Below are 27,415 nucleotides of genomic sequence, written 5' to 3' on the forward strand. Positions count from 1 at the left end.
AAAAAAAAAAAAAAAAACAGTATGAGATCTCATTAGTTTTAAGGGGATTTTTTTGTCTGTCTGTTTGGTTGGGTTTTGGTTGGTTGGCTGGTTGTGTTTTTTTGTTGTTGTTGATGTTGTTGTTGTTTTTCCTGTTGGCATGGGGATTGAACCCAGGATGCTCTATCACTGAGCTACAACTCCAGCCCTTTAAAAAAATTTTTTTTGTTTTTTTTTAATTTTGAGACAGGATCATGTAAAATTGCTGAGGTCCTCACTAAGTTGCTGAGATTGGCCTTGAACTTTCAGTCTTCCTGTCTCAGCCTTCTAAGTCTGGGATTACAGGCGTATACCTCTGTACCTGGCCTGTTTTCACTTTTACTTACTATCCAATGTGTGAGCCTCTCTTCTTTCTCCTCAACACCTGATCCGTATGTGTCTACTTTATCTGACCAGTTATTAAATTATAGTAATTGATATTTGTCCTCTCATTAAATCATGAATTAAATCAGAGCTTAGACTCTGAGTTAACAACTGTTTGAAAAATAATGTGTGGTTAGATACTGTTTTGTATCTTTTCATTTTAGTATTTTTTGTATGGCTATTATGGTATATCATTTTGAATTTTTTGTTTGCTTTTCTTTTCCCCTACTACTTCTTACGGAACTGGAGATTGAACCCAAGGATATTCTACCACTGAGCTGCATCCCCAGCCCTTTTTCATTTTGAGACAGACTCTTGCTAAGCTGCCTAGACTGACTTTACACTTGTGATACTCCTGCCTCACCTTTCCAAATATCTGGGATTACTTACATGTGCCACTATAGCTGGCCATTTTGTTTTTCAAATGCTAGTTATTTTATGTTTTCATAAACTTATATATCACATCATTATCTGTATGGGTCTATAAAAAATCACTTTTTCTAATACTTTGCCTTCTTTTGTTGTGTTTTTAAACTTAGGGTTTAAATTTTTTAACTGATCCATAAAGTCATAAAAATTGTATATGTTAAAGAGGTAACAATTAATGTTTCTATACATATGTAAGTTTTGTAATATTTAACTTAAGTTAGATCTATCTGTCTCCTCAAACACCATTTCTTTATAGTGAAAACTCTAAATATACTTTACTCCAGCTTTTTGAAATGTATTGTTCATTGTCATTATCTGTACTCAGCCTGGGGCTTTTAGTTCTGGGTTGGTTTTTTTTTTTTTTTAAAACAAAAAAAAAAAAAAACAGTATGAGATCTCATTAGTTTTAAGGGGATTTTTTTGTCTGTCTGTTTGGTTGGGTTTTGGTTGGTTGGCTGGTTGTGTTTTTTTGTTGTTGTTGATGTTGTTGTTGTTTTTCCTGTTACCAGGGATTGAACCCAGGAGTGCTTAACCACTGAGCCACATCCTTAGTCCTTTTCATTTTGTAGTTTGAGACAGGGTCTCACTAAGTTGCTGAGGCTGGCTTTGAACTTGAGATCCTCCTGCCCCAGCCTTCTGAGCTACTGGGATTATAGGCATGTGGCCACATTTTAAGTATATACCACACTATATTGTTAACTGTGAGCACAGTGATGTTGTATATTGGATCTTTAGTTTCACTCTAATTTATAGAATTTTTTTGTATTATTCTTAACTTTATGTCATTTGTTGCAGTATTTTTTCACTAAGAATATTAATTATATATATCATATTATGTTATCCATGTGTTTTTTGTTTCTGTGAAGTCAGAATTACCAGTTGGTTTCTGTTTGTTTTTGTTTTTGTTCTCATGTTTACTTAGGAAACCTTTTCAAGGTAGAGAGAGGAGAGGAGGAAAAGGGGAAATATGTGGGAATGATACCTGTACATGTATGAATATATAGTAACAAATCACCTTTATTCATGACTATAATGCACCAGTATGTGGAAAAATTAAAACTTTTCCAAATCATTTAAATACTTATTAATAGTCTTATTTTTATACTCTCCCTCACCCTCACCAGTACTGGGAATCAAACCCAGGAGTTGGTACATGCTAGGCAATCACCCTACCACTAAACTATATCCCCAGCCTTATTTTATTATATCTAAATCTTTCAGATTTATTTGCATGAATCTTTTGAAGTAAATATTGTCTCAAAATTATGGATATGCCGTACTTCCATCCTTTTATGTGATGGTGTTTCCAAAAAATATCATTATTATTTTAACAGCATAGGTGTAATATATGTTCTCCACAACTGTTTGCCTGTGTTAATTCTCAGCTTTCACAGATATCAATAGAAATTGTTCATTGAGTCTTACTATCAGATCACTGAGATTGGAAATATCAAGGTCTTTCTTAAATATAGGATACAGCATGTTTGGGGAGAAGAGAATAATGCTGTGAACCCTTTATAAGTAGGCCTGAGGTTGAATAATGTATACTGTTGGTCTAGTATCCTTTCCAAACCTCCTTTTGGACATTAGTAGAGAGAGAGATTAAGAAAGGAATGTATATTTACACTGCACTTATTGTCAGCATATTTTTCTTCATATCCTTCCTTGCTTCAGATGCTTGGAATTTATACATAAACTTGATAGTAATGTCTTAGAGTCCTGAATTATCAAGGATTAAAGTGCATTCACCCATTATGTAGCCATTCTTTGGGAAGGCTTTTAATTCTTAAATGACAGAAGTTAAACTTGTACTCCCTGAATTTTTTATGCTTCTAAACATTTTATTTATTTAATTTTATGGTATAGTATGTCTGCTAGTGCTAGTAATATATTAGTACCTTGGATAGGAGTTAGGAATATTTCTTCTTTACTAAATTATTTGTTACTTTATCTCGTACGATTTGTATCAGTGCTGTGCTTTTCTTAACATTTCTTCAAGAAAAATGTAACTGATTTTTGTCCTTTTGGTTATTATTATTTTTAATTACATATAATAGGATTGACTTTTTTCCTTTTTATGTACAGTCTTGTGAATTTTAATATTTGTGTAGATTTGTAAAGTCACCACCCCAGTAAGAATAAAGAACAGTTTCACCAGTTCTGCATACTATCCCTTTATAGTCATATGCTTTCTCCACCTGCAACTCCTGGACACTAGTGGTCTGTTTTTCATTATTAGAGTTTTTTTCTTCATGAGATTTCCAGATAAGTGGAATCAGACAGTGTGTAGCCCTTTAGAGCATAATGTCTTCATTGAAGATAATGGTTTTGAGATTAATCAAAGTTGAGAATCAAACTTCTTTTTACTACTAAATAATATTACACTTTTTTATACTCAGTTTCTTCTTATTGCTGATTAATATTACTCTGTTTGGATACATCACAGGTTGTTTTATCCATTCACTCACTGAAAGATATTTGTGTTGTTTCCACCTTTTGGCTTTCACAACTAAGGCTGTCATTAACATTTGTGTACAGATTTTTGTTTGAACATAAGTTTCCATTCCTTTAAAGTAAATGCCCATGTGTATAATAATGAGGTCTTGCTCTAAGTATATGTTTAATTTTATTTGAAACTGCCAGATCAGTTTTCAGAGTGGCTGTGTTATTCTGCATTACTCCCAGCAGTGTATGAGAGATCCACTTGTTCTGCATCCTTGTCGGTGTTTGATAATATCAGTAATTTTTACATTAGCCATCCTGCTAGTTATATAATAGTGTCTCACTGTGTTTTTAACAGATAATTTATTTCCCTAATGGTAATGATGTTAAACACCTTTTTCATGTTCCTATTTGCTAGTTTTATATCCTCTTTGGTGAAGCCATATTGATTATTTTATTTGCATCTAAAGGACCTTTTCAAAGAGGACATTGTCACTTATGTTACTAGTCTAACAATGATAGTAATATTGCATATCATTAACAGACTAGCGTTTAGTCCTCTCTTCTGTCATGTACATGTCCACTAATTTTCCTTCTCCTTAAGGTCTCTTGCAAGCAGAAAACAAAGAATCCAAATTTATCCACTGTTGTGGATAACACGTATAGATAACGTACATGTACAAATGCATATATGTTACATGTATATAATAATTTTTCCTTACAATTGTCCATAGTCTCAATTCAGACTTAATTTTCTATGTAAGTTCAGTTTTTCTAAACTTAATTACTCCAGAAACTTATTTCTCAGTATTATTTACATTAGTAACAGTTCATCTTCAGGATATATAATATCAGTAAGTGAAAGCTGATTGATTCTCAATGGTTCAATCCGCTAATCACATATAAAAAGCTGTAGTTCCTTTAAAGACATAAAGTCAAGGAAATTTATATGAAGTTAAAGAGGATAATTTTATATTAGTTAATATGGTACTAGCTTTAGTAATAGATTAACCTCATAATCTCAGTGGTTAACACAGTAGGAATTTATTTCTCACCCCCGTAACCATTAGGGGAAGTAGGTAGTTGCTGCTTCACTTAGTCATTCAGAAATTGACTTTTTCTGGGGCATTGGTATCATGCTGGGAAAAAAAAGAGGGCAAGATACAAAAGATACTCCTGCTTCTTAATTTACCAAAAATGTGCAGTAAACATTAGTGTTTCCTCCCATGAACAACATTTCCTCATGGAAATATGAAGACAGAGAAATGGGGTTGAAAGAAATTCTTAGTCATCAGACTAATGGTGCTATTTGAAGATCCTCCTTAGGGTCAGAACAATGTTAATCAAGAAAAAAACAGAAGAGGAAGGTAGTGATCATAGATTAAAACAGTTTCTTTTGGCTTTTTCAGTTTCTCATTACTAGTTCTTCTTGTTTTGTCTGTGCTCCAAAAATGATGAAGTTACTGAATAAAGGCTTCTGGACAAGTTAGGATAACATTACTGGTGTAGAGGATAAATATCAAAATGACTGATAATGAAGCTTGATGGAATAGTTCTGAATTTTCTTTTGACATTTGATATTATGTTATGCTATTACATAATGGTACTGTGAGAAAGCAAAATGCTTTTCAGGCAATGAGAGCAAGCTTTTTAATTTAAAATAATGCAGTGGAGCTTCTTTAAAAGTAAACAACCTGGGCACAATGGCTCACACAACCTAGCAACTTGGGAGGCTGAGACAGGAGTATTGTGTAAAACATTAAAATGTGAATTCTCTATTTGAAACTAGGTATTAGAGTAAGCAGGTGCCTTTTTCCATAAGCACCATCAAGAAACTTCTATAAAATTACAAAAATAAAAGGAAAGAAATTTACCCTGGTAGAGATTAGAATAAATGATATAACCAAAATTAAGCAATTCTTCAACATTATTTTGTAGATTTTAATTTCCCATTTATTGTTATTGTCACTCTTCTAGTAATTTAATAATTGATGTTTCAAACTCAGGAGAACTGTTTAGGAGGAGAGTTTCTTTTTGTTTTTGTTTTGTTGTTATTATTTTTTGTTTGTTTTGCAGTGTTGGGAATCCAATCCAGGACATTATGCATACTGGGAAAGCACTCTACCACTAAACTACACACCTGCTAAATTGAGAGTTTTTTTGTTTTGTTTTGTTTTGTTTTTTAAATTTTGCCTTTTGCTTCCACAAAAATCCCTTTACCATTGTATTTGGAATTGTAAGTGACAGCTTATCAAAAGGGTCTCAGGAACCATTAGTGTACTGTCTTTGAACATCTTCTAAGTATACCAAGGTGATTTATTTAACACTAACCTTTACAGTGTGTCCATAGTCTTGTTTCTGCATTTTGATATGAATGAGTTATGTTAATTATGTTTATTGAAACCCTGACATTGTCTCTTCTGGTCACTGCTGCAATCCTGTAATCACAGCCACTTGGGAAGCTGAAGCAAGAGGAATTGTTAGTTCGAGGCCAGCCTGGGTATTTAGCAAGACCCTGTCTCAAAATAAAAAGGTACTGGGATTCAATGCCCAGTACCGGGGGTAGGGTGGGGGGAGGAGATAACTCTAATTCTTATGAGTTATTTTCAGTGTTCAAGTGGGCACTTTGGAGATATCTTTTGCTTAAATGCTCTGAAACAGGATAATTTTAAAATAAAACTAGCAAAGCTCACAACTACTTTCTGCAGCATTCCATTTATGGATTTCTCTCTCATTCTCTACATATGTTTATTTTTATGGTTTTTAGTTTATCATATGGGGATGATAATAGAAACACTAAAATTAGCAAGTAAAATAACGTAATATCACTTTATGAGATATGTTTTGGTACAATAAAGGAATATCATGGATTTGAACAAAACTTCAGTAAAAATCCTACCCAAAATGGAATTCTTTTTTATGTTATGAATCTTATTTCCCTGAATTTATTATTTGTCTCCCTAGAAAATAAGAAACAAAGGCGTGAACTATACATTTCAGAGCTGAAGGAATTCAGATCCCAATAATAAATTTTTTTTAAAAGGCAGCCATGGGCAGGCTGGGGTCGTGGCTCAGTCGTAGAGCACTTGCCTAGCATGCATGAGACACTGAGTTCGATCCCCAACACCACATAAAAAAACTAAATAAACAAAATAAAGGTATTGTGTCCATCTACAACTAAAAATATTTAAAAAAAAAAACAAAAAAAGCAGCCACAGGCTGAGGTTGGAGCTCAGTGGTAGAGCGCTTGTGCAGCATGTGTGAGGCACTGGGTTCGATTCTCAGAACCACATATAAATAAATAAAACAAAGGTCCATCAACAACTAAAAAATTATTTTTTAAAAAAGGCAGTCAGTGGGCTGGGATTGTGGCTCAGCCGTAGAGCGTTCACTTAGCACGGGTGGGACCTGGGTTCAATTCCTGGCACCACATAAAAATAAAGGCATTGTGTTGTGTCCATCTACAAAAAAGATATTCTCTCTCTCTCTCTCTCTCTCTCTAAAAAAAAAGGCAGCCATCTTCATTGTAATTAAAGAAATGTAAATTAAAACCTCACTAAGATCCTATTCATACAAAATAGAATCACCAAATATCACACACCTGATTATATCAAGTTTTGATGAAAATGTGGAGCCTCAATTAACTAGTAATAACTACTACATATAATCATTTTGGATACAGTTTGGTAACATCTAATAAAGTTAAATCAATCCAATTTCTAGAGCAATGGTTCTCAAATTATGGTTATGGGATCACCCTTAGGGGTCTCCAGGGGACGTCCATGATGTCAAAACTATTTGCATAGTAAGATAAGATATTACTTCCTTTTATTCATTTTCATTCTCTCAGCTATTTAGGGAAATATTGGTATTATAACAGAATATCCATATTTATCTACAAAAGATACTAAAATATGTGTTCAGCTACTTCATATACTTGAGATTTTCTTCATATACTTCAATCAAAACAATATATTACAAAAGAGAATGCAGAAGCAGATAGGAAAATTCATTTTTCTATTAGAGCAGACTAAAGAGATTTGCAAAATCTGTCACTCTTAATAAAATTTTGTGTTTTATAAATTTTAGCACATTTTTGAGGTTGGGGTTATAGCTCAGTGGAGAGCGCTTGCCTAGCATGTGTGAGGCACTGGGTTCAATCCTCAGCACCACATAAAAATAGATAAGTTAATTAATGTATTATGCCCATCTACAACTAATAATAAAAAATTTAGTGCATTTTTCAGAAAAATTATTAAAATATAGTCAATGTTATTTTTATATTTGAATTCAAAGTATTTTATGATTTTTAAAAATTTTTTCTAATATGGTACTATTCATAGATACATCTCAAACAACAACAACCCTTTTGGGTCCTTAGTAATTAAAGAGTGTAACAAGATCCTGAGAACAAAAACTGACAACCTCTAAAATCATAGAGAGAAATCATAGTCTTATGTACTTAAAATATACTGATTTCTGGATAAGTCAAAATAACTTACTCATAGGAAAAGATAAAGATGATATTGGGATGAGATGCTAACAGTGTTCTATTTCTTGATCTAGAGTTTAGTTACACAAATATTTTTACTTTATATTTATTTAGTAAGCTTAATATTTGTTTTATGCATCTTTGGTATAAATATTACTTTTCACATTAAAAACACTTTTTAAAAGAATAAGTAGAATATTTCAGTTTCAAAATTTGGATAATAGTAATTTCATACATTTTATATTTGTGTTTTAACATGTTATTTGGGTTCATATTATCAAGATATATTCTACTCTGGCACATGCTTGTAGCAACTTGGGAGGCTGAGGCAAGTGGATTGCAAGTTCAAAGCCAGCTTCAGCAACTTAGCAGGGCCCTATCTCAAAATAAAAATAAAGAAGTGGGGCTGAAGATGTAACTCAGTGGTAAAGTGCCCCTGGGTTAAATTACCAGTACTCCCCTTTGCCCCACATAAAAAGATATTCTATGTTTATTCTCTAGGTAAATGTGTTAGTTTATTTATCTTTTGTTTAACCCATATTTTATCCATTCTGTAAAAATTGGAATTGAACTCTATTTTATTATAAATAAAAATCATTGTAAGTATTATTCTCCAAGTACTGTGAAAACATAAATTGTCTAATTTGTTTGAATTTTTTATTGAATAATTTTTTTCATTTTATACAGATAGTTGTACAAGCACTGCAATGTTCCCATTACTCAATTCTTTGGCAGTTGGTGAAAATTACTGATGGTTCTCCTTCCAAAGTAAGTAACAGTTTCTATAGGCAGAAAGGTTATTATTATTATAATAATAATCTTGCTTAATTCATGATTAAATAATTTATCAGTTATATAAATTATTATAATCTTCAATAAAAATGCAATAATTTATTGTTACCAGTTCTTGCTTTATGAGTATTTATCTTTACCTTTTTGGAAAATAGCCAGTTTTCAAGCATTAGACACACAATTTACATATATGCAAACATAAGCCCACACAACACACAATTAAAATACTTTTAAAAAAATAACTCTGGTAGACGCAAGAGCTCTATAGGTGACATGCTATAAGGAAGAACAAATAGTGAAAGGTAAGTGTAGCTTTTGATTCTGACTGTTTGGCTGCTATGAGTTCAAAGCAAATAGCTCTCTTTTAAATGAAAAACAACTTAAAATGTTAGATACTTTTGTTTGTCTCTTTTGTTTAGTCTCTTCATAATTATGCAAAACTAAAAGGAAAATATGCCACAGATTAAGTGTAAGTGGGAATCAAAGAAGATTTTAAAAGTACTGAAGCCTTTATTTTACACTGAGGATCTTTAATACAGAAAATGCACTACATCCTTCCCAGGTAGTATGTCTAGTAGATGGCCACAAATCTCTGACAAAATCAAGAAATCCTAAAGAGCTATGGCCAAGAACAAGGGTAAATAGAAATAAATGTATACCAGCTCCATTCATGAGGTTGGGGGTTAAGGAAAATATCCTGTCTTAATTTTTTTACTGACTAAAGGTGTGGAAAGATACATTTCCCTTGAAAGTTTATAACTATGAACTAGTTTTCACTTAGGTTTTACCCTGGATTCTAACTATTTCAGTGGTTAAAAAAAGGAAAGATAAAAATAAGAACAAGTTGAGGTTTTTATTTTAAGTGTTCTAAAGTGGTAGTATCCCCAAATACCTAACAGAATCAAATCTAAATCTCTTGTGAAGGAACCTGCCTAAAAGTATTTCTATAAATAAAATTTTAAGTAAACTCATAGTAAAAACATAACTTAAAAGAAGAGAAGATACCATGAATAGAACTATGAAGTGAATCAAGACAAAAAAATATTTCACACATTGTAATTACCTGATATAAATATTATAATAATTTTTTCAGTGGTTTCATGGAATGAGAGGTTTGATGTTTGCTATAAAACCACCAGCTTAATCTGGAGCATTGTTTTCTCAGAGAAACAATTTTTTTTCTTTTTCCCTTCCTGATTAACAATTTGAGAATTTATTTGCATTTGCATCTATAAAGTAGATGTTATAATCCCATTTTATAATAAGTCATTTGAATCTCAATCTGATGCTTACTGTTAGTGCTCTTTAAATTATTGTATTAAGCTTTTAATACTACTAGTTCTGGAGGGTTTTGTTATAGATTTTATTTTTAACAAATTTTCTAAGGGCAAATTGGTTGATGCAGCCGATCACAAATTGGTAATATTTGCTAATCATTAAATTATGTTACATAGGTAGATTTCATTTCATCATTCTTTATGCCTACAGACATTTAGATGGGAAGTTATTTTGATTTCAAATGTCAGAGTTGTAATGCCAGTTAAAGTATATGGAGGAATTAGTAATGATGCACCTGAAACTCTATCCTTTTATTCCCCTTTAATTTTTTCCTGAATTTTAAATGTAATATAATAGATATTAGCATATTTATAAATGTTAACATTTGTAATGTCATTTGGAAATAACCTTTTTTTCAACAAAATAACTTCATGTAATAAAAATATTACATGAAGTTATTTTGTTGAAAAAAATGTTAAAATTGAATGAGTCATTTAGCTAGTGAGGAAGCAAGCCAGGTGACCATCATGTGTTTGGTTCCCTAGTCTTTAGTACATTTACAGAAACTCATTTAAAATTCTGTAGAAGTCATCTCTATTATTAACTAATAAATTATGCTGATTGGTTTTGGTATAAATTACAAGGTTTTCATAAATTTTCACTCTTTTGAGCACATGCTTGTTGTAACAAAGAAAGAAAAAAGGGAAAGAGAAACAAAATTACCAAGTTACATCACCTATAGATATCCACTTTTAGTTTTGATGTGCTTTGTTTCCATATTTTTTATTGGCACGTAATAAGATGTGGGGGGGTTTTTAGTTCTATTTCTTACATTTATTTCTAATCATACTGAAATCATATTTACAATTTTGCGTCTCTTAAATTAACATTTTCTTTAGGTAAGAAAATTATTATACAAAATATTTTAATGTAATATTGTACATACATCAATAATCTACATTATAGTTTATTTTGCCACTCTCCTCTTGAATGGTTTTAAACATTTTTATTAAATAAAGTTAACGCCATGATGGGCATTCTGGCTAAAATTTTGTTCTACATTTTCCTTATCTTATATTCTTAAAAGTGGAATTGCCATGTCAACAGTTATACGTATGTTGAACATTCTTTATGCATTACTGCCAAATTGCTTTTTAGAGAGTGCTTGTAAAATTTATTTTTCTTCTGTATTGTCAGGAATACGATCAATCAGAAGATTATGAATGGTAGTTATATTTGAAGCTTAATTTCAAGATATAATTTAACTCAACAGTAAAAATTTTATGAAATAAAGTATATGTGTAGACTATTATCAAGAACAGCATTAGACCTTTATTTGAAATGTAATTGAACTGGGTTTTGCCAATGGGTATTTCCTCTCCTAAGTTGAAGCCCTTTGGCAGTCACACAGGTCATGTTCAGTATATTTTGCTCCAGTGCCCCCTAGTGCTAGTCCTATAGAAACGGCCTTCAGTTTCTTTTCTATAGCAGAAAGAATCTTTCTTCTTTCAGTTCCTCTGGACATATACAAAGACATTTAAAAAGGCAAGGTAAACAGAGGGCTAAAGACTCTGTCTCTTTGTTTGCCCTAAATATCTAGAATTTATCCTCAATTTTTTTTTCCTTTTGAGAAAAGCTGTCCTGCTTTCTGTAGTCTTAAAATTATGATATTCTGCCTTACTTTATTCTGCATATTTCTGTTCTGGACTACAGTAGGGAGGGTCTGGGGCAGGCAAACATCCCTGCCTTCTGAATCAGGAACTTATTCCTAAACGAAGTCAACATTTCCTACATAACTGCAGGTGAAATTATTAGAGGTATAGTAACTACAAAATTTGTTCATCACCATCTTGACTAGAGTTGTACACCACAAATTCCAATTTTCATCTCCAAACAAACTAAAGAGAAGGAGTAAGGGTGAAGGTGCAACGGGTGGTGGCCAAGTCCCTTCAATCTTGGTTTTCTTTCCACAGACATACTTTCCTAGAAATGAGCTCAAATGAATAAAAACCTGTGGGCTGCTTTCTCTCATTCCTTCTCTTCAATGTAGCAGTGAACAATAAAGAAATAGCTCAACTAGGTCCTTGCCCAGAATTTCTGTAACAACATAGAGAACATCTCTTCTGTCTGCAGAGTTAACTGACTTGAGGTGAAGGGAATGGAGTCAAGGATGACAAATAAAACTATCCCTATAAGAACAAATTTTCACTAGTATATAACCATTTTATTTGACTTCTTTTATTCCAGAATACTTCCCTGCCACCTTCTGTTTCTTGAGAATTCTATCTTCATTAACTATTCAGTTAGTTTTAAGGCTTTCCTTTTGGTCATTCCATGACTCCAGAGTTGTTCTTTAAAAGAGATGTTTCTGTTAATATATCTCCAATCAAAATTGCTTAATTGATCTAAAAAGGTTAGGGGAGAAAGAACTAGATCTTATTTAGTACCATTTCTTGTTCAGCTCAGAATTTTTTTTTAAATCTAGAATACAGAAATAACTGACTATTCATAGTAAGTTCTAAACTTCAAAATTTTATCCAATTCTAACATTTTAAAATTCTCTACCAGAAATAAATGCATTCAACTTAGAAAGGTAAAAACTTAAAAATCATTGTTTCAGCATTTCATTAAGTGTGCCATGCTATATTTGCAATCCCCCTTGATCTCCAGGTTTCAGAACTTGCTTTCTTTCTGGCAGGGAATCCCCCACTTGAAAGAGGAAGCATAAAGCTTCCTCAGCTTCAGAAGCCTGTCTACCTGGATCCTGTTCTTACCTTCAAAGAGACAGTGACTTTTAAAGTACAATTTACAAATACCCAAACTCCTTAAGATATAGATAAGACCACAACAGGGGACAGAGGGCAAATGTACTCCTAAGGCCTTTTGTACATAGACATTCCTTAAGTGATTAAAATGTCTATCTAAAAACTGATAATTTAAGGCTTATTATCCTTAAACTTATTTAACCTAACTCATCCCCCTTTTAAAACTAAGGACTCCAAAATAAGAGTAAGATATTTTCAAGATTTATGGGAACATTCAACTGCCATTTTTTATAAAAGTCTTGTTCCAGACCTGTATCTGTGAGTAAAAGTCTTCAGTCATTCCCCTACACCTTCCACGAACAGTAGACCCTTGAAGGCAGACCAACCCTTGATGAGATCACTACCCCTATTCTTCTCAAGGGAACCAGATTGCCCCCTCAAGCAATAAGGATTTCTCTGGAATCACCTGGCAAAACTAGAACTGAGATTATGATCATCCAGAACCTAGCCACCATAACTGTAAAGGCTTGTCCTTTTCCTTATTTGAGGAACAGCTGATCTCTGTCTCAGTGTTCTCCTCTTCTTAAGGTTAAACCTCAAACTTAGCCTGTGTGTTTGTACTCTTTGGCCCAGTTTCTTCATATCTATTGTCAGTAGGTCAGAAGTTCCCATCTCTGACATCATACTCTACATAGTAATTATTACAGTATAAGAATGTATTTTAACTGAGCTTATCCAGAAGTGTAAGGCGATATTAAAAATAGATAAAACATAACAGTTCTCACTTTCTAGTACAGCTTTTCTCCCCCCAAATTACTGATGTCTACCTTCATATTAGGCCATTTATTTGAATAGAAATAAAACAGATGTCTTATCCTATTTCATTTTCCCTGAGTGATAGACTAATGATTTTTCTTCCTATAGAAGGTTTTATATTTTGGGGGAAAAAAATTTCCTAGTGATTTACAATTGCTAGGTGTCCATCAAATGACAATTTGTTGCTGATCCAATTTATCTATGTTAAGACACTCTCAGTTCTTACCTTTCCAACATTTGTGTGTGTGTGTGTTAGAGCAGTGGTTGTCTTTGGAGTTAAAAATCAAGTTTGAATTTGGCTATACTTCTTATCACCTCTGGTAGCCCAAGCCAGGTACTTCACCTGAGTTTCAGTTTCCTAGTATATAAAACGAGAATGATATTTACAACTGGTTAGGTTTGTTGAGAAGATTACATTGAGAAAAATGTTTCAGTTAACAAAAACTGTTATTTCATTGGCATTAAATCTCAGCCTTGTATCTGGTTTGTCCATCTTCCCTGCCAGAACGAAGAGTTGTAATTGAGTACTTTATTTTCTGAGGCTGTATATACGCAATAGTGTAGGTTTGGGATATAGCATAGTAGGTTTTGTTCTTCGTCTGAATTTTGGGATAGTTTGGGGATTCAGGTCTCTCTCTCTCTCTGGTCCTAACAATCACTACTTTTCCCCTGTCCCTCTGAATCTTTAGCTTCCTTCACCTTTGTACACTACAGGAAAGAGAAACCAGAAGATGTTTTGGAACTACAATAGGCATCTTAAGGGTTCCTGGAACATAAATGGATTAGCCTTTGAGGCAATGGCAGGAGTCAGCAGGTGGGGATTCATATTGCCAAGAACAGCAGCAACACTGAAAACTAGGTATTATATTTGGGGTTAAATATCCAGTAGTTTTATTGTGTATCCACAGAAGTTTCTATCCTGTTGGAACAAGTCCTGTGACTCTCCATGAGCTAGGTCCCCACCCCTTAATTATTTCTTAGTTTAAAATTTTCTACCTTCCTGGAATGAGTCCTTTGACTCTCCCTTTTGTCTTATTCTCTTGTTAACTAACCTGATTTTTTTATTAACATCTATAAAACCCCCTTGGGGAGGCTGAGATAGCAAATCTAATAAGGCTTTCTGAACTGTTTTCAGTTTTGCAACATACGAAATAGTCGGCAACAGAGTTGCCGTTAACAACAGCATTTACCATGACCTGGTTAATGGCCATGTCAGGTGAATATATCCAGGTCATCATAAAATGCCTCTTGCATATGAAGGATATTGGCTACTATGCCTGGAATGTTCTATTTGCATTTATTGGTGGAGTTGAACAGTCCCCCTTCTCAGAGTAAAACAGACCTAATAGTGACTTCTGTCTAGTTCACCAGGCTGACTTCACTTGGGAGTAAGGTTCTATGTCTTGACCAACTATAGTCATCTGTGATTATTGCTGAGTACGTTATTGGTCCTGCCATCAATCCAGATATGACTTTGTCTCCATAGCATTTAAAACCAAAGGTACCGGTCCTAAATTAGTTATTCTCAAAATTCTTTTTAGTAGAGTCTCCTCAGGAAGTGGATGGTACTGATATAGAGTGAAACAGTCCCTTTACAGTATAGCCCATGGTCTATGTAATTTCTTAGTTTTGCCCTCCCCTAATGTTGATTACCTTTTTTGTAACCAATGGCCTTTGAGGTATTTTTATTGTCCTTGCATAATTTTTCTCTTGAAGGGTAGATTTGAAGCTGATAGTCTGAGCCTTATTTCATACAGACTTAATTAGCATCTAAGCTTGGTTCATCCTCAAGGCCTGAGCCTGCACTCTTACTTTCATTTTAGCTATTACAGATAACAGTAACTAAAGGATTGCATTTAACATGGCTGCTTCTTATTTTGCATTTCCTTACATGTCTAATGTTCCTACTCCTTGAAATTTAGGTCTACAACATCTCTAAATTTCACTGGTAACTTTACCAAGCATAGAGCACCACAAGTTTTATACCATAGATGACTAGTAGTCCCTGGATCAAAGGTTCCTCATTATCCACCCTTATGTATTTTCTTACATGTAACCATGAGTCAGGGCTGTTCTAGCAAATCTCATCACTGCCACTAAATATAAGAATATTAAGGGAAAAAAAGGAAACTCATTGTCTTCCCATATTCTCACAGCAGAGAATACTTGTATGACCTAAGAAGTGTGAGGATTTCTCCCTACCAGAAACCAATCAATCAGTTCAACAGTGGATACCAGCTGAGTGTTGTTTGATTCAGTTCTGACATTACAGTATTGGATCCCACAGTTTAAGATTTCAGTCCCACAACACTGCCTTCTCTATTTCAATGCCAGTTGCAGTCTCAAGTTGTTTTACCTTCTGACTGACCTGCTATAAATAAGGATTCCCATGGTACCCTTCTTGGGTTAAGTTAATTTGCTAGAATGGCTCACAAAACGTAGAGAAATAGTACTTAAATTAGAAAGGATACCCATGAACACCAGATGAAGAAATGAATTGGGCAAGGCATATGGGAAAATGTATAGAGCTTCCATGCTTTCTCTAGGTGCACCATCCTCCAGAAAACTCCACATATTCAGCTATTTGGAAGCTCCCAGAACCCAGTGCTTTGTGGTTTGGGTTTTTTTGTGTGTGTTTGTTTGTTTGTTTGTTTTTTACTTGTAGTTGGACACAATACCTTTATTTTATTTATTTATTTTTATGTGGTGCTGAGGATCGAACTCAGCATTCACGCGTGCTAGGTGAGTGCTCTAACACTGAGCCACAACCCCAGCCCCACCACTTTGTGGATTTTTGTGGAACTTCATTACATAGCCTTGCTTGATTACATCACTGGTTATTGGTGACCAACTCAACATTACCCCTTCACTCCCTGGATGGGGAAGGAGCAGGGCTAACCCTTTAACTGTGATTTGGTTTTTCTGGTGACCAGCCCCTATACTGAAACTGCCTAGGTGATAGGCATCAGTCAACTCATTAGCACATGAAAGATAGCACTTTAGAAAGTCCCAGGATTTTAGAAGTTGTATGCTAGGAAACAGACAAAAGACCAACTATACCAACTATGTATTTCACAACATCATACAGCCCTCCCATTTAGATATTTGCTCTACCATTTAGAATATGAGTGCCCTGGATTTCAGTTATTTGTCTATAAAATGGAAATGTTTTCATTTATTTCACAGAGTGATTGTGAAATTTATATTTATGAACATGGAACATAGTACTTGATACACAATAAGCTCTCAACAAAAGATTGTATCTTTTAAATGACCTATTAAACATCCATTCTGTTTAGAATGTGATTCCAATGCACAAAATTTTAACACTCCCATTATAAAAATCCTCCTTTGGTAGTTCCTTATTTTTATCAGGATAATATCCAAATGATTTAACATTACATTCAAAATGGCCTTTCGTTTAAGTGGAAATGGGTTCTATTTTTCTCTTTTGCTTTCTTGTCACTCCTGTTTATACCTGAGCTACAATTAACTTCCTCAAAAGTATCTCCAAACTTTTGAACGTTTGGGGCCCTATCTGGAATACCTTTTTAAATAATCTCTGTCCCCTGGATCCAGCTTCATGTTAGTTCTTTGTTCTCCTTTTATGACTACTTTTGACTCTGAGTTAGCTTTTCTAGCATAGGGCCCATGCTCTCTCCTACCATAGCACTCTGCACTCCATTGTAGTTGCCTGTTATTTTATCTGTTTTCCTCAATGCATTGTGAATGTTTGAAATTAAAGTTCAAGGAATGTTGAGATGTGGTTACTGAATATTAATCCACAGGTACATTAAAGGTCTTCAAGACATTTTCCTTTTACTACTATGTACAAGATGAGCTTATTTCTTCCTGTAAATATGTGCACTGTAGCTGGGCATGGTGGCACATGCCTGTAATCCCAGTGGCTCAGGAGGCTTAGGTACGAGCATCACGAGTTTAAAGCCATCCTCAGCAAAAGTGAGGCTTTAAGCAACTCGGTGAGACCTTGTGTCTAAATAAAATACAAAATAGGGCTGGGGATGTGGCTCAGTGGTTGAGTGGCCCTGAGTTCAATCCCTGGTACCCACCCCCCGAATAAATAAATATGTGCACTCTATTAGTAATAGGATATATGTATAACTTTCAAAGTATTATTATTTAGGTTGTGAAGGTGCCAAAATAGTGCTGTCATCTCTACAAAATAGAAGAGCCTAAAGAATTTTAATTTAATAGAGTACCTTATTAAAATGATTTTTACATGGGCGTTTGCTCAGATAATTACTTTTTATTGCTATTTTAAAAACCAATATAATGCTGAAATCTTTGCACATGTCATTCATTTGTCAGGAAAATATGAGCTCTGGTATCAGTCCTGGTTTCAATGCCCTTTGCTAATAATGACTGATTTTTTAGGATCTATTTTGTTGTTGTTATTGAGACAGTCTCTCAATATTATTGCCCAGACTGCTCTGGAACTTGTGGGCTCAAAGAGATCCTCCCACCATAGCCTACTGAGTGCTGGGGCTGCAGGTGCATATGAATGTGCCAGTAATTAACTTGTGTAATAGTAAACCCTCAAATCAGTGCTTGACATGTTGTAGATGCTTGATAGAGTTTAGATCTCCTTTCAGGAAAATGATTATAGCTCAGTAGCAGAATGTGTGTTTAAGCAGAATGTGTTTAAGCATGCTCAGGTTCAGTCCCAGTATGAAAAAAGAGAAAGTAAATTTCCCTTTAGACTTTTTCAGTGTTGTTTCAGGTGAGATATTATCTGGCCATCTAATTAAATTCCATTTACACATCCACTCTTTGAAGGTGTATCTTTCTTCCACAAACATTTGCAGTACACTGTGAATATAGGAGAAGTTCGGTACTGGTGTTTTGTTACTTTTCTCAGTATGCTGCTGCACCCTATGATCTTACTACTATTTAATATGTGTTGTAGAAGTAACTAATGATTTTAATATCCTAAATAACCATATTTGTAAAGGAAACTTCTGAGAGCAATCACACTGAGCAGTCCATTGCTAAATAGAAATGCATGTTCCAGATTCTTAGCTTCACTGCCCTTTCCATTAGGTCAAAAGCTAGAAAATAACTATACTAATTGATTTTCAGTGATAAATTTGGTCTTGTAAATTTCCTTCACAATAAAGCAATTTGGCTATTTTTCTATTATTTCTTTTGGCAATTTTCTAGGATATTAATTCATGCTTGCATCTTTGAATGTGTCTTGCAGGAGGATCTGTTGGTATTGAGGAAAACAGTGAAATCCTTTTTGGCTGTTTGCCAGCAGTGCCTATCTAATGTTAATACTCCAGTGAAGGAACAGGTAAGAAATTATCAGTTATGAGCTCTCAGTAAAAATAACCCAAATGTATTAATAAATAGTAAGAAAGTAATTTTTTGTGGCCATTCTTAGCATATTTATCTCTTCCTAACATTCATGGGACCTAGGACCAAGAGTATTGATGTCTGAATGTTTTAAGTTATAAAGCAAGCTAACAAATTTGTCATGTTTTGTTTTGTTGTGGGCTTTTTTGTTTTTCAGCTAACAAACTTGTTATATAAATAAATTCTATGCTTGTACTTTGACAAGTATATTCTCCATCAACTTGAAGACCAAGTTCAAATTTAGAAATCTTGACTCCTAACTCTATCAGAATGTTTGAAGTCTGGGGAGCAGAGCTAGAACTTGCCCTTTTGTCATTTTTTCCTCCTCACCCCAGGAAGTTTCTTGCGTATCCATTTGAATACTTCAAACCATATGTCCAAACTCTGTCTGTACAACCCCTCCAAATAGCTACCCCTTGACCACTCTGAGGCCTAAGAATACACGTACTGGAGGTGTAATAGGCCTAGGGAAGAGGCCTTTGAAGGCTTTCACAATTAAGATCAAGTTTCTTAGAGCAAGAAATTCCCAAGTCTCTGTATGTGGACAGTCAGGGTGCCAGTGGAGATATCTCTGGTTTAACAGACTCCTTACTCCTTGGACAAGGTTACAACCCAAAAGGTTCAGAGTGGAGCCCAGGGAAGTACTGTTTCCATTGACTGGTTTTGTAAAATATTTCTTTAACTCACTCTTCTACTAAGGAATACTTTTATATAAAATAGATTGTACCTTTTACATACTTTCTTATTTTGACATTGGGCTAGAATAAAAGTCTTGTCAGGTTAAAAGTTTCAATGTTATTCATCCTTTGCTATTTCTTCATACAAATAGATTGTCACAACCTTTATTCTTTATTGAGTTATTAACATTTATCTTAAAATGGAAACAAAGATCCCTAAACCTTACTCTGTAGATGTTCGGAATCCCACCAGTGCTATATAGAAGTACCCAGCTCTGGCCATTTAAACCAAATATTCATTCATTCTATATCAGACCTGTTCAATGATATTCTGAATGACCTGTGTAAAAAATGTGTAAAAATCCCCTGGATTCTCTTTAAGCTTCCCTCTTTTCAAATGGCTCTTCTTAAATATCTTAATGTATTTCATTGTTGTGCAATCAGAGCATAAACTAGCATCATTCTTGCTAGAGCCAGACAATTGGACAGGCAGCCATCCCCCAAATAAGTGCCGAAATTGTGGTTTTTCTCTTAGAAATCAACTTTTATGGGATGAGTTTCAGTGAATTGTTCAGAAATGTCACAGCCCTCAATAATCCCACAACAAAGTGTTTTGATTTTTAAACTAATGAGGTTTATTTCGTCCCATCCGTTCAAATAATGCACATTTGCTAAGTTAATACTTAGTCTTTAGGTAAAAGTGGTAAGTTCCCTTATGATTCAATTTGTTGAGAGGTTTTTAAATACCAGTTTTATATTAATGGTCTAAGCATTAATTTTTTAACATGGTTTCTCTTAAAATTTCACATCTGTCATTTGTGATGCCACTTATATGTTTACAGAGTTGAGTTTAACTTATTTTTTTATAGTTCAGGTGAAAATCTCTTGTTCCACATTTTTGAGTTAACACAGCCAAGTAAAATAAATAGATTGTATTTCAGGAGGACCTTAAATGCGACCAGTGTTTAATGAGAGAGGGTAATGAGGTAAGAAAATTAAAACTAAAGAGAGTTTATTATGTTAAGGTTTTGCTGTTGAACTGTTATTATTTAGTGTGTTTTCATTCACATTGGCATGTAGTCATATTCATGCACTATTTTGCTAATGAATTTCCTTTTCATTCTAGGCTTTCATGTTACTTTGTGATCTTCTGATGATTTTTAGCCACCAGTTAATGACAGGTGGCAGAGAGGGCCTTCAGCCTTTGGTATTTAATCCAGATACTGGACTCCAGTCAGAACTCCTGAGTTTCGTGATGGATCATGTTTTCATTGACCAGGATGAGGAGAACCAGAGCATGGGTACTTATAGCTATCACCTTGTTGATATTTATTTTATTTTATAAATCCCAAAAGACAGAAGTGAAAAATTCAAATCCAAGAGTTACTAAGTTTTCTCTCCCTAAAAAATGCTAATAGTATTATATTCATATATTTCAGAGACCAGCAAGAACAAAAATATGGATAATGATGGCTTTCTCCTTTAAAAGTACCTTAGAGTTCTTTCCCCATCCTAATATAAGCTTCCTCATTCTTTTTCAAACAGCCATATAGTATTTCTTTTATATATATAATATATGTGTGTGTGTGTGTGTGTGTGTGTTGTAGATGTACACAGTACATTCATTTATTTATGTACTTATTTTTATGTGGTGCTGAAGATCGAACCCAGTGCCTCACACGTTATAGGCAAGCATTCTACCACTGAGCCACAACCCCAGCCCCATATAATATTTCTTTGTGTAGATACAGGATAATTTACATAATCTAGCTCACATTAACTGACATATAGTTTCCAGTCTTCAGCTATAATGAATAATCTTGTACATTTGCCATTTCCCACATGTACAAATGTATATGCAATCTAGAGGTTGTTTCTCATTGACTGCATCCAAGTTTACAGTTTTGTTTTGTTTCTTAATATTTTTTTAGTTATACATGGACACAATATCTTTATTTTGTTTGTTTATTTTTATGTGGTGCTAAGGATCGAACCCAGTACCTCACATGTGTGAGGTAAGTGCTCTGGCACTGAGCCACAACCCCAGCCCCCCAAGTTTACAGTTTTTTTAAAGGAAAGCATCCAGGTTCTTTTCTCTTCCTGAGAGGCTGTCATATATTATCACTTGAATAAAATATAGCTCAAAGAAATTAAATGGTGAAAGATAATCATCAAACTTCACTAGTCAAAATCGTGCTGAGCCTGCAAAATAATCGCTTAGCAAAATCAGACTAAATTGTTAATGCTTAATTGTAAATAAATATTATTTAGAATAGATTATTTGTGAAATAGATGATTTAAGCTCTCTAAAAAAATTTAAGAGGCATATTTGATCCACACATCTATTTGGTGCTATTAGATATTCTTTATAGGGATAAGGGTATAGTTAAGTGGTATAACACTTGCCTAGCATGCAGAAGCCCTAGGTTGGATCCATAGCATGACTCCAAAAAAAAAAGAAAAAATCTTGTCTTTAAGAGAACATTTTAGAAATACTGCAGTGTGGAACAGAGTATGTTTATTTACACTCAATTAATCTCAAGAGATCTTAACTGCTATTTTAAGCAAAAAGATTTCCAGTTTCTCAAAGCACTGGTGCCTCAGAACTTATCAGGACTTACTAGTAAAAAGAAAGAGACTGAGAGTAAATTATTTTATCAATAGATACATATAAACAAAAGAAAGAAGACTTATCCCAAATACAGAGCCTGAAATAAATGTTGTCATCTGGAGCCTTGTAGGAAAACTTTTTCTAGGATTAGAAATACATAACACAATGGATTATATATTTTAAAAAAATTAAATGAGAAACACTACTTATTTAGAAAGTTTTTAATGGAGTATTTTAACATGGTTTGCAAAATAGATTTTATTTTTCAACTCATAATATAACCATGTGGACAAGCACTGAAAATTAACTGCTCCATATATTTCATTTACCCCTCTATATATTTTTCTAAAATAAAACTTTTCTGGGGCTCTTGTTGTGGCTCAGTGGCAGAGCACTCACCTAGCACATGTGAGGCACTATATTTGATCCTCAGCACCACATATAAATAATAAAACAAAGGTGTTGTCCATATACAACTAAAAAATATATAGAGAGAAAAACAACTTTTTCTGCCTGTCTCATAGTTTTTTTCCCTGTGGGAATGTATTAGCATATAAGAAATATTGAGATTAGAAAAAACATTGTAAGATAAAACAAGTTGACAGTGTTGTTGTGACAAAAGTATGAAACAATCTATGTATGATTTGCTGTCTTTGTTTTGTTTGTTTTTATTTTTGTTTTGGTACCTGTGTTTGAACTCTGGGTCGGGGCACTCAACCACTAAGCCATATCCCCAGCCCTATTACCACAGGGTCTCACTGAGTTGTTTAGCACCTCACTGTTGCTGATGCTGGCTTTGAAATTGCTATCCACCTGCCTCAGCCTCTCAAGCTGCTGGGATTACAGGCATGCTTTTACCCCAGTCTCCACCTCCCAGCTGATTTGATTATCTTAATCATTACTATGATAATCTCCTAAAAGATAGGAATCTTATTGCCTACCAAGTATTTGATAAGCATGTAATAAATAGCACTCTAAAATAATTAGTATAACTACTTTTGTTCTGTGTAAAACTGAATTGTGCCTGTTTGTGAAGTATTGTAAAGCTAGTTTTCAAATATGCAGATTTTCTACATTGTTTTATTGGATCAAGAGCCAGATTTATAACCAATTTATTTTCTGTGGTTAGAGGGTGATGAAGAAGATGAAGCTAATAAAATTGAGGCCTTACATAAAAGAAGGAATCTACTTGCTGCCTTCAGCAAACTTATCATTTATGATATTGTTGACATGCATGCAGCTGCAGACATCTTTAAACACTACATGAAGGTACAGTTTAATATTCTTATTTTTCTCCTAAACAGCAGAGAAATTTGCAATTATAATGAATTGACACCTTTGAACCGTGTATTGTGGATAATTTTCTAATAATTCTAATAATTAATTCTAATAATTTTCTAATAATTCTAATAATTTTCTAATAATGTTATCATTTTATATAAACTCTTTATGAGTCTTCACCATTGCATCAGTCTTCACTCCCTGGAGTAGGAGTTCCTAGCATTTACACGAAAAACACTCAACTTTCTAGCTGCTTGCTTTTCCATAAGCTTCTTTTTGTTCCTGACCCTCTGAAAAAAACCAGATCTCAGAATTCTTCTAACAGGCATGGATAAAAGGAAATGCTTCTTAGTTTTTATGTGTTTGCCTTCCCAGGTCAAAGAGAATGTTCTGTTTTGCCATGTTCAGAATATTGTGTGCTGTTTGATCCAATTGTACCTTTATCTGTGTTTGGGTATGGTCCAGTTCCAGTTGTGATTTATGGGTTGAACATCTGTGATCCTAACTGAAATCTGAAATTTTTGGAGCACCACCCAAAAAATTTAGATTTTGGAGCATTTCACATTTCAGATTCTCCAGTGTAGGCATACTCCACTGGTAAGGTCTGTGCTTCTATTTTTTTACTTTATCATTTATTTCTAATTTCATTCATTATGGTATGATAGAATGCAGGTACTACCTCTATTTTTTGGTATTTGCTAAGTCTTGGCTTTGTGGCATGAGATATGGTCTATTTTAGTGAAGGATCCGAGTGCTGCTGAGAAAAAAGTGTTATTTGCTTATTGATGGATGAAATATTCTATATATGTCTGTTAAGTCTAAAATATTGATTACATTATAGAGTTCTATAGTTTCTTTGTTTAGAAGGTCTATCCAAAGGTGAAAAGGTATGTTAAAGTCACCCAGTATTATTATGTTGTGGTCTGTTTGATTCTTGAAATTGAGAAGGGTTTGTTTGATATACTGGATGTTCCATTGTTTGGGCATAGATCTTTACAATTGTTATATCTTCTTGATGTATGATTCCCTTAAGCAGTATGAAATGACCTTCTTTATCCCTTCTGGCTAACTTTGGTTTGAAGTCTACTTAATCTTATATGAGGATGGAAACTCCTGCTTGTTCTTGTGTTCCATGTGAGTGGTATTTTTTTCCCATCCTTTCATCTTCAGTCTGTGGATGTCTTTTCCTATAAGATGAGTTTAAGCCATTCGTGTTCAGAGTTATTATTGAAATATGGGTTGTAGTCCCAGTCATTTTGATTTATTTGTAGTTTTTAACTTGACTTGGTTTCTCCTTTGATTAGCTTTTCCTCTCTTTGTTGATTTTCATTGTTGTTTTTCACTTCCTCGTGGAATATTTTGCCGAGAATGTTCTGTAGTATAGGCTTTCTCATTCTAAATTACTTTTAACTTTTGTTTATCATGGAAGATTTTTATTTCATCATCAAATCTGAAGCTTAATTTTGGTGGATATAATATTCTTGGTTGGCATCCATTTTCTTTCAGAGATTAGTATATGTTGCTCCATCCTAGCTTTGAGGGTTTGGGTTAAGAAACCCGCTGAGATCCAAATTGGTTTTCCCCTATATGTAATCTGAAACTTTTCTCTTGCAACTTTTAAAATTCTATCTATATTCTGTATGCTACACATTTTCATTATAATGTGCCTTGGTGTCGATCTGTTGTAATTTTGTACATTTGGTGTCCTGTAAGCCTCTTGTATTTGATTTTCCAGTTCATTTGGGAGATTTTCTGATATGATTTCATTGAAGAGATTATACATTCCTTTGAGTTTATATCTCTGTGCCTTCTTATTATTAATTAATTAATAATCTTCCAATTATTCTTAGATTTTTGTCTTATCATGTTATCCCATAATTCTTGGAGGTTTTGTTCATGGTTTCTTACCATTTTCACTCTGTGGGCAGCTTTATTTTAAAGATAATGTATTTTGTCATCATTGCCTGAGTTTCTGTCTTCTAAGCGATCTAGTCTGTTGGTGATGCTTTCTATTGAAATTTTTTTTTAATTATACATGGACACAATATCTTTATTTTGTTTGTTTATTTATTTATTTATTTTTTAATGTGGTGCTGAGGATCGAAGCCAGGGTCTCTCATGTGCAAGGCAAGCGCTCTACCACTGAGCCACAACCCCAGCCCTCTATTGAATTTCCTTCATTTCAAGGATTTCTGGGGTTTTTTGTTTGTTTGTTTTTGTTTTGTTTTTTTCCAGAATCTCTCTTTCTTGAAGTAATCTGTTTCTGAACTCCTGACATTTCACCTACTGTGCTATCAGTGGATTCTATTATTGTAGCATCTTGGTTTGTTTGGGGCACTTTCTTCCCTTGTTTTTTTATTGTCCATGTGTCTTCCCCTCTAGCAAGCGGATCCAGGGTATTACAGTTTTTACCCTATAATATTGTAGTATCCCTGTAGGTTACCAGTACATTGCCTTTAAGGGGCAGATCAATATTTACAACATTGATACAAACAATGCAAACATAGGTAGCCTTAAACCATTATTTACAACATTGATACAAACAATATATAGTCTTAAACCAAATAACTCCTATTTGGACAATTACAGTTTTGTCACAATAAACAATGTGTTTATTGATGTGTTCAGTTCATATCTATAGTATAAATAGTAGGTTTGCATACGGGTTTACAGTTTAATAGTGGACAAAGAGAGCAGCAGTTGGAGTGGGGTTTGTGAGGTAGGAGATGAAAATGTAGAGGTATTAGATCATAGGAAGAATGAATGAGGAATCGAGAAGTAGACTAGCAGGACTACCTCTGGTATGACAAACTTGCAGGGATCTTGGTCTCTAGATGGAAGTGAGCATGTCCCTAGATTGTAGTAACAGGAGCCTCAAACCTGTAAGTATATTGATATTAGGCTTCTAAGCCCTATCCAGTGTCCTAAAATGGAAGCACCCCCAATTAAAGATAGTGGTAGCAGCAGCATAGGTAACCTATGATGGTGATAGAGGTGTTCCAGGATGAAGGCGATTGCTTTCAGAGATGGGACTGACAAGCAGGCCATGTGGTGGCATTGGGCAGCCTGTTTGGATATGCAGTGCTGTGGTGGGCTGCTGCCTCCAGGCCCTGTCTGTTGTCCTAAGGTAGAGGCTAACACATGGGGTGTGGGCTATGGAGGTGGCTGCAGTGTCCCAACATGGAAGTGGGCCAGGAGAGCCACACATTGGTAGAAGGGGCCACAGCGCAGTCACCCTCCTCCTCCTCTTCTGCAGGGCAGGCCAGGGTCACTCTGCATTTCCAGGATTGTAGCAGTTTTCATATGACCTTATTCCTCTGAAAAATCTGTCTTTCAGCACCTTTCCTATTTTTTCTCCATTCCTTAAATAACTCAATGTTTCTATAATCTCTGCAAATTTCCTTAGGACATGATTTGTGCAATCTAGAAAACTAATTTGTTTGTAATGACTTGATGCTTTCATTGGTTCTTCACTAAACCTGGCTTTCAGTATCATTTTGCCAGTTATTCTACCATTTTTAGGTACTTTTTTCCCTTATCAGAAAATTAGAGAATCATTTAATATGTTGAGTTTGGATTTTAGTTTTGCCTTGTCATTTCTTAATAGTACTGCATCAGTTCCAAATAATAATAATAATAATAATAATAATAATAACTTTATTCAAAATTTTTATCAGCCCTAGCACTTTTTTCACATCTCTGCTCATTGTAGGCTCTGACCTTTTTATGAGTAGTCTGATAGATTTTTGCTATTCTGATACGTGGCTCTGTGGCTTTTCTGTACATGATCTGTTTAAAACTGAACTTAGGAAAGATCTATGTGCTAAATTACTCTGGTGACCTAAAATAATAAATGAAACAATAAATCTGTTAACTCTAATCTGTCCTCCCATTTAGGCTGATCTCCAGAAATAAGCAATTTTAACTGTTTTGATTTTAGTTCTTCAATTTATATCCACCTTTTAGATGGTGTTCAGTTCTCTTCTGAAGTCTGAGAGGTTTTTCTCTCCTATATCACCTCCTCTCCTCCTGGAATTCCTGGCCTTTTTAGTTT

General features: G+C 34.1%; 1 protein-coding gene across 8 annotated transcripts in view; it reads left to right on the top strand.

Annotated features, from left to right (window-relative positions):
* The window catches only part of Stag1 (stromal antigen 1), a 261,193-nt gene that overhangs the window by 212,221 nt on the left and 21,557 nt on the right, over positions 1-27,415 (top strand). For all 8 annotated transcript variants that reach the window (XM_015487017.2, XM_048794464.1, XM_048794466.1 and 5 more), the window contains 4 exons: positions 8,453-8,533; positions 18,638-18,730; positions 20,596-20,770; positions 23,210-23,349. In XM_015487017.2, the coding sequence (XP_015342503.1) occupies positions 8,453-8,533; positions 18,638-18,730; positions 20,596-20,770; positions 23,210-23,349 (489 nt within the window). The remainder of the gene's footprint in view (positions 1-8,452; positions 8,534-18,637; positions 18,731-20,595; positions 20,771-23,209; positions 23,350-27,415) is intronic.

Source organism: Marmota marmota, unplaced genomic scaffold (genome assembly GCF_001458135.2).
Source record: "Marmota marmota marmota unplaced genomic scaffold, marMar, whole genome shotgun sequence".
NCBI lineage: Eukaryota > Metazoa > Chordata > Mammalia > Rodentia > Sciuridae > Marmota > Marmota marmota.